Source organism: Carassius auratus, chromosome 13 (genome assembly GCF_003368295.1).
Source record: "Carassius auratus strain Wakin chromosome 13, ASM336829v1, whole genome shotgun sequence".
NCBI classification, from domain to species: Eukaryota; Metazoa; Chordata; class Actinopteri; order Cypriniformes; family Cyprinidae; genus Carassius; species Carassius auratus.
In genome coordinates, this window is record NC_039255.1 from 9,937,057 (window position 1) to 9,944,742 (window position 7,686).

At 36.3% G+C, this 7,686-nt stretch overlaps 2 protein-coding genes across 2 annotated transcripts; one reads left to right on the forward strand and one right to left on the reverse strand.

Moving 5' to 3' along the window:
• On the forward strand, positions 1-3,246 carry LOC113113169 (galectin-related protein B-like). The gene is made up of 4 exons (XM_026279343.1): positions 1-203; positions 572-660; positions 1,759-1,954; positions 2,069-3,246. The coding sequence occupies exons 1-4, from the start codon at positions 177-179 to the stop codon at positions 2,210-2,212; spliced, it is 456 nt and encodes a 151-aa protein (XP_026135128.1). The 5' UTR covers positions 1-176; the 3' UTR covers positions 2,213-3,246.
• Positions 3,247-3,534: 288 nt separating this feature from the next.
• On the reverse strand, positions 3,535-7,152 carry LOC113112589 (pleckstrin-2). The gene is made up of 9 exons (XM_026278290.1): positions 7,011-7,152; positions 6,508-6,672; positions 5,574-5,764; positions 5,404-5,495; positions 4,880-5,067; positions 4,678-4,779; positions 4,506-4,589; positions 4,312-4,390; positions 3,535-4,086 (listed from the first exon to the last, which is right to left on the reverse strand). The coding sequence occupies exons 1-9, from the start codon at positions 7,065-7,067 to the stop codon at positions 3,959-3,961; spliced, it is 1,086 nt and encodes a 361-aa protein (XP_026134075.1). The 5' UTR covers positions 7,068-7,152; the 3' UTR covers positions 3,535-3,958.
• Between the last annotated feature and the right edge of the window lie 534 nt (positions 7,153-7,686).

Genomic DNA, 7,686 nt, shown 5'->3' on the forward strand with positions numbered 1-7,686 from the left:
CCCTGCCTGGGATGGTTACTATGGAAACGCAGTGGCGCGAGGCGGGGTTCGCAGATTCAACGCCGGTCGGTCTCGCGCACTGCGATGATCAATCCCGTGCATGACAGCTATTGTCCTCGCGCTTGAAACGTAACACCTGCACGACTAAACTAAAGCCATTTGCGACAGAGGAAAGCATGACAGATAAGGGGGACATCCGAAACGTAAGTATGATGACGATGATTTTAGAGTTTATCCGCCACTGAGATTGATGTTTTGGAACAGTGTCGTAGACTACTCAATGGGCTCATGTATTGGACTCTACACTGATAAATATGTCATATAAATCACTGCTACATTTATAAATGCTACGACTCATTTAAATATTAACATATTAAAATTGAGAACTGTAATTTTAAAAAGGATAAATATTCTGAGGACCTATTCTGGTCCTTCTTGTATCACAGCGATGGGTATAAGGTAGATATCGTGATGATTTTAAATCAGTACAATAATAAATAATTTTTCGCATTTTGCCTGACTAGCCTATAGCATCAGTTATTTGAATGACAGTAAAACCCTATTCCTGCAGGAGGAGGACTATGTTGGGGAAATCAAAGGGGGTCTACGGCCGACCATGAGGCTGGTAGTGATGGGTATTGTTCACAAGCAGCCCAAAAGGTTCGTATCAGACACACCTGTCTGTGCCTTCGCCAGCACTTGCATGCATTTGTCCACTGTCACATCCGCACAATGACTCGGTTCATTGAGGATGATCGACGCGCCTCCACTGCGATAACACAATGAGCCAGTTGTATCGGGGATTAAACCGTTTTAACGTCTTTAAAAGATGGGTGTAAACAGAGAACACTAGACATAGAACTCAATTCAAATGCATGTGGGAAAACACCATTTGTGTGTGTGTGTGTGTGTGTGTGTGTGTGTCTTTGTATAATATGTATAGATGTGTGTGTGTGTGTGTGTATATATATATATATATATATATATATATATATATATATATATATATATATATATATTGTAAATAGCTTATGCTGTATACTATACAATAGAATGCTATACTATGCCACATGCACAAAAGAAAGTTTTACCTTAAAAATGTAAACATCGAAATTAACTGGTTTTATTCAAGTCAAAACAATTATCATTGAAACAACCGGTACATTGTTTTATACCAACAAGTCTGCGGGTTACCGGTTTTTACAGTGTATACTGGTAAAAAAAAAAAAGAAGTAAATAACTTTTTTAAAATAAATTCTAAACAAATGTGATGTTTGAGCAGGGAATTCTGACCAGGAACACACATTCTTCCCCATAGTTTGAGGAAATTTATACTTTTAACATACTGTAAAAATTGTATTGTCAAATACATTATTTCGTATAGGTTTATAGGTTTTTACTATAACATTTTAACATTTATTATTTTTTTTTTTTTTTCAATTACAATGACAGACATATTTTACAGTGCAATACATTTGCTTTTCCAGTGTTTTTATCAGTGTGGGAAAAAGTTAAATTCCCATGAAGGCTTAGCCAGCCATATCTGGAAAACAAAAACAGCCTGGACATTTATGGTCATATTTGGTAACTAAGTGTAACCCAAAACCTGCTGGTTCATAATGTGACTTGATCTGGAGCTTCACAGATCAAAGAGCAGAACTCAGATTCCATGGAATTGACTCTGCTAATAATATGTTAAAATTATCTTTGATATGTTTGTTACTGATGTTAAAAATATTATTTTTTCTGTCTCTTTAGTATGGTAGTTTTAGTGGCATGCCAGTCTAAATCTAAAGGGGAGGGGGATGAAGAAATGGAAGGTGATGTGGGTCTGGAGTTGAAAGTGAACTTCTCACAGAAGGCTGTGCTTCGTAACGCTCGTCTGTCAGGACAGTGGGGCGCTTCAGAAACCGCCCTGTCTTTCTTTCCCTTTGCTCCAGGAGAGGCCTTTAAGGTAAAGAGTCAGAGTGTGTTTGGAGGGTTTGATAGAGCTAATAAAGCTGAAATCTTTGGTAATGTCTAACTGCTCTGTCACAATAATGTTATTTTCATCTTGTGTGTCTCTCAGATGGAGATTGTGTGCGAGCACCAGCAGTTCCGTATTCTGGTGGATGGGCAGCCGTTGTGTGGTTTCACTCACAGACTGACTCAGCTCGCATCTCTCACTGCTCTTAAAATCAATGGAGACTTACAGCTTACCAAAGTGGCTTGAGCAAGTGAAGAATTGTCTGCCAAGATGACACAGACTATTCACAGAAGCAACTTAGCTGAGGATTTAGAATCCAGAATCCTGACCGTACTGTACACAATTGTCTTTAAGTTCCAGAACTCCCTCAGTTCATCTAGAACGTATTTTAGTTGGGTCTGTTTGTTTTGATAAACTAATTGCCCATTTTAACGTATATTGTTTCTCCAGTGATTTTTATTTTTAGTGGCAAATGAGACTGTTCCTTTTAAAAGGGTTTTGCATATGTTTAGACACATTTGTAGGAGAACATTTGTAGGTTACCTTACGTGCAACCTATTCAGATAGCATAACAATTCTAATTAAGAATGATTTGCCATAAACTAATAGAGATAGATTTCTTTCATATAGTTTTCATAATACATAATGTACTACCTGAAATGTTTTGTTTGCTTTCGATTAGATATTTAGTCTCTTTGATACAGAAGCAAAAGTGCCTTCATTTGTTCCATTAGATGCACTTATACAGTAGAGGACTTTTGGTGTGCTTGTAGCAGTAATTCTTGTAGTTCAAATTTATTTGCATTTACACATTTGGCAGATGCTTTTATCCAAAGCAACTTGCATTGCCTTCAAGGTATACATTTGATAAATTCCTGCATTCCCTGAGAATCAAACATAGAATCTTAGTGTTGGCAGTGACATTCTTTACAGTTTAAGCTACAGGAATGTTTTTTGTTTGCCTGTCTGAAAATTAATAATTTCAACAGAAGTGAGTAACTAAGATAATCATTTTTGTTTATCCTTTGTTCATTCAAATGTACTTCAAAACAGTTTTGATAACATTCAGAACTTAATGATTCATAATTGACACCCGATTGTTCTCTTTAAAATGCAGTTCCCTGTGATTGTATTGATTTAAAAAAAAAAGGACTCAAAGTCCATCTGAAGCCTGTACTTGGTGCTGTCTATCTAAACACGTAATGCTGCAAATGAAGCATGTGTTAAATGGCAAGGTTTACTTGAATGTCTTTTATCATCTAATAACTGCAATATCTTCTGTAAACAGTAAACTTTTCTTAAAAAACTTTTAAGATCTGATTAAGTTAATTAATGTATGTGTGTGTGTGTGTGTGTGCATGTAAAAGTTTACATTTGGGTATGCTTGAAAGAGAGAGAGCAAGAAATATATAAACAAATAAAGTGTGTGTTTTAGAACCATAGCAACAAACCAATGGACTTGTGCAAGACTTGAAGTCAGTTATTTTACCTGACAAACCTAAGGCAAGTAAAAACATGCGAATGGTCCATGACAAAACTGCAGGTATGCACATCAAAGATACGATTGCTTTATAACAGTTATTGAAAAATAACTTTATTTTACAAAATTTGACAAAATACATTTCACAATGATCATAATTTCTGCATTCAAAGTACATTCACTGAATGAATAAGCTTTACTACCTACCTGCACATTATATTAAACATAAGAAAGAAAGAAAAAAACATTAAAAAAAACAAACTTTAGACTTTGGAAAATCTGAACTTTGAATGGAAATATTGTATACGCTGACTTGAATGAGGCCTTGTGCTGGCCCCACGTGTATTACCTTTTTTATTATAAATGTATAAGTTTTTTTTTTCTCTGCATAACACATCAGTTTTCTTTGTACATACACAAACACCACATCTACAACTATTAAAACAGCACAAGATTTCTAAAGATGTGTGACAGACAGAAATATAGATTTAGCAATACCAACAATGGCCTTCTTAAGTCAGTAGTCTAATAGATTGGATCCAGTCCATCCTCTCTTCGTGTGTTGGGGCCTGGATGTAATAGTGTGTGTCCATCTGAGTGATGATTTTAAAGAGGTTCCCCTGAACTTTACCTTTAACACCTGAAGAACACATTAAAGTGACTGTTAGCTTTTGTGATTCACAGATTTTTTCCCTGTAAATATTACTGGTACCATAACAAGACCCAAATCAGTGCTCTTCAGCTTTTTAATCAGTGGTTACTTAATTTTGATTCATATCTGGAATTTCTTTGTAAATATTTATTGTGAAACAGGTCGTCATCAGACTTCAGACACTTCCAATGAAGAGGTGTTACTCTGACTTGCCTGACGGTGTGCCGTTATCATCCAGAGCAGACACCAGACAGCCACGCAGGGATATACTGCCAACCGGACTGATGTCATCCTGAGGCCATCAGGACATAAACAAGCCAGCACAAAAATAAAAATCACATGATTTCTTTAGATTTTAGCATAAAATGTACTTATACAGCCAGTGAATTGCAGGTTAGCATTCTCACCTTGCTAGGATCATAATAGTGCAGGAAACTAGGCTCTGCCCTCAGAACAAACAATCTCACCTTCCAGTTCTTCACTTTGTGCCCCTGACACACATAAAAAAAAAAAAACACTATTAGCATCACAGATGAGCACATTTCAGTACAAAACTTCTAATTATAGTGGAGTGCTCACCTGTTTGAGCAGGTAACCTCTCTTCACCACTTTTCCACCGAGTTCCACCACAGACCAAGACTTCTCTGCTTTCACACTGCCCCTCTTCTGGAAGCTTTGGGACTGTTTGAGAAATCATATCCATTCGGTTTATGTCTAGCGTACATGATTACAAAAGCATTGAGTAGTGAATAAAACAACATGAAAGAGATTTGAAACTTACAAAGCAGTAGAGTGCAGTGGAGTCATCGAGGAACTGTTCTCCTAGAGCTGCGTTACGAAAAGCGTCTGCGCTCCTGACCCCGATGGGCCGCAGGGAGGCCTCATCCAGCAGTGCAGAGCCTAATGTTACTGCCTCCACACGAGTCAGAGCCAACTTATTAAACACAAACCAGTCCACCACTGCTGCACCTAAACACATATAAACAAAAAACAGTTCCAGTCTTCAAATCAACCGGAGCTGATATATAACACTGGTGATATTCGTATTTAAAAGTCAAGGAATCATGTTATACAGTCAAATATACAGTTGTACATCATACATACACAGTCCACCATACCTTTAAAAAGTTTGGTGCAATAATTTTATACATATACATATATATATATATATATATATATATATATATATATATATATATATATATATATATACACACATTTGAACAGGACTGAATAAAAAATAAGATTCAGATAAAAGTAGAGAATGTTTTGTGTTAGATTAGTGTGTTTTTTTGAGTCTCTGACCTGAGAAACAGTTTGTGTAAGAGCTGCCCTGCTCAACATGACTGCATAGCCGGATACCAGTGTGTACGTCATACATGGAGTCCACCACCTGACTGATATACAGAAACACGTTTAAATATGGAGTCACAAAAACATGTTTGCATATATTGAAAAACTATATGCATAGCTACCTGAGGTTGACGTTGTGAAGCTGGAGTGATGTGGAACCTTTTATCTGTGATGGGGAGGGGGTCTGTGCATCATGTGAACTGAGGTTCTGTACCGCTGCACCAATCACTGCAGCCCATTCATCACGTTCCTCCCTAGTGCAAGCCTCTAGAAAGTGCTCCTCTGAAGTGCTGGTCTGCAGCTTCAGCACCAACTGCGGAGAATAAAGTGGTTACTATGACAAAACCCTTCAGTCGCAGCCCTTAACAAATATTTTAAGTGATAAGCACAGCACCTTTTTTCTTTTCTTTTCTTTTTTTGGCACAAATATTAATTAACATGCCACAGAAAACTCCATCACTCTAGTTTTGATTACTGCTTTTACACAATGTGGAATATAAATCAAATACATCTCGAAGATTTACTGGGGGAAGGAAATAAAGCTGTTGTTCCTGACATGCTAGTGCATGTGAGTATTGCAAAACAAAATCAGGAAATATGCATAACCTGAGGCTGTGAACATTTACAGCTCTTCTGAGACACTCCTAGTGTTTGGTTCAGTTTTCAACTTGTAAACCTCTGCGGAGCAACTTCTCAAAACTATCTGTTTGTAGTCTAAATAACCAACTGACCTTCCAATATCTTGAGACATCCTCTCAAGTGAGGACAATAAAACTCAAACCGCACTGTAATTTTATGAATAATAAAAAAATTATTTACAATAAATAAAAGGAAAGTAATTTCCATTAAACAATAATATTAACAGGTTAAAACCTAATTTTTTTTATGTACTTACATAATAAACTGAGTATGACATTATTACTAATATTGTAATGTCGACTCGACTCATAAATGAGCTGCGAGTGTCTATTTAGTGCATTCTGACTAACATGTCATTTAGCTTTTGGGGCTTCAAATTTTGTTTTAAATATACATATAAAATCAAACAGCATTTACCGGTCTGTTTTCGTACTCCAGGTAAGGACATGTGATTTTGCAGTTGCTCAACAGTATGGTCCCTCGATGGCAGGAGTCCCGTTTGCTGCCCATATATTTATAATACATAAGTCTGTCCGGGTGAAGTACAAACCAACGAGCTTTCCAATTTTGAACCACATGGCCCTACAAATGAACATCGTGTTTTAATAATCAAATAACAATTCGTCCCCTTGGAATTATAAGGTTCTATCTGCATTCCGAGTAGTTTTGAGATATTGAGCTTCAAAGTTTTTGCATTCCATTCGACTGTGTAGATAGTACCTTATTGTTTTTAAAATAAAAATCAAATAATTTATACAACGTCAAAATAATCTAGCACATAATGTAAATAAGTTGTCACTGAACAACAATATGGGAATAACCAATTTTGACAAAAATGTATAATGTATAATTCCAAGGGGACGAATTATGAATTAATTTGTCAGTATGGGTATGGATTTTAAAAAAAATCAATCTCTTACCCTTTTCACCAGAAACCCCTCTTTAAGGACGCTATTATTTTCTGACTCAGTGCCCATGTTAACTCCACTTCAGCAGTCTGTAGTCTTGATAAGCAGGTGAGCGCTTCATCAGGTGTTTTATTGCTGATTTGGAATGTGCGTCATTGCGCGCGCCTCCTATTCGGCGCCCCCGGGTTTTAGGGAACACAGTCAACACTGAGCAAGAAAACTTGGTCTGGGCATGAGTTGATGAGAAAAAAAAATCTAATAATGTTAAAATAAAATAAAATAAATAGAAATCGTAAAGTTTAATTAAACTAGAATCAAACAAAAAATGTGATTCTATTAAATCTTACAATGAACACAACTTCCCGTTAGGGGCTGCTTTCATGAGTCACCAAGATCCAGTTCCGGTGAGATTCACTGACTGATGTTTGTTGCTATGGCAGCGCGGCACATGATGGAAATAACGTGTCGGAAATCATGCACACATTTTATTTCACTGGTCAAAACTATAAACAATAACCGTAACAGTACAACAACTCACATTAAGAAGCTATTGTATGTTAAATTAAATAATGTTTAATAAAATGCATTCAGATAATGTTATGAAATGTTAATTTAATTTATTTAGCCTACATAGAGTCCAAGGTTCGTTTTTGTTTCGTAATTGTCAGCATTAGCTGTTATCGAATGT

Bases quoted from the DNA above. Each gene is read 5' to 3' on its own strand.
- LOC113113169 (XM_026279343.1), top strand. From the start codon at position 177: ATGACAGATAAGGGGGACATCCGAAAC. The intron at 204-571 runs GTAAGTATGATG...CTATTCCTGCAG, and splicing joins ATAAGGGGGACATCCGAAAC to GAGGAGGACTATGTTGGGGA. The intron at 661-1,758 runs GTTCGTATCAGA...CTGTCTCTTTAG, and splicing joins GTTCACAAGCAGCCCAAAAG to TATGGTAGTTTTAGTGGCAT.
- LOC113112589 (XM_026278290.1), bottom strand. From the start codon at position 7,067: ATGGGCACTGAGTCAGAAAATAATAGCGTCCTTAAAGAGGGGTTTCTG. The intron at 5,765-6,507 runs GTAAATGCTGTT...TATTCTCCGCAG, and splicing joins TGGAGTACGAAAACAGACCG to TTGGTGCTGAAGCTGCAGAC. The intron at 4,087-4,311 runs GCAAGTCAGAGT...TGTGTTCTTCAG, and splicing joins TGATAACGGCACACCGTCAG to GTGTTAAAGGTAAAGTTCAG.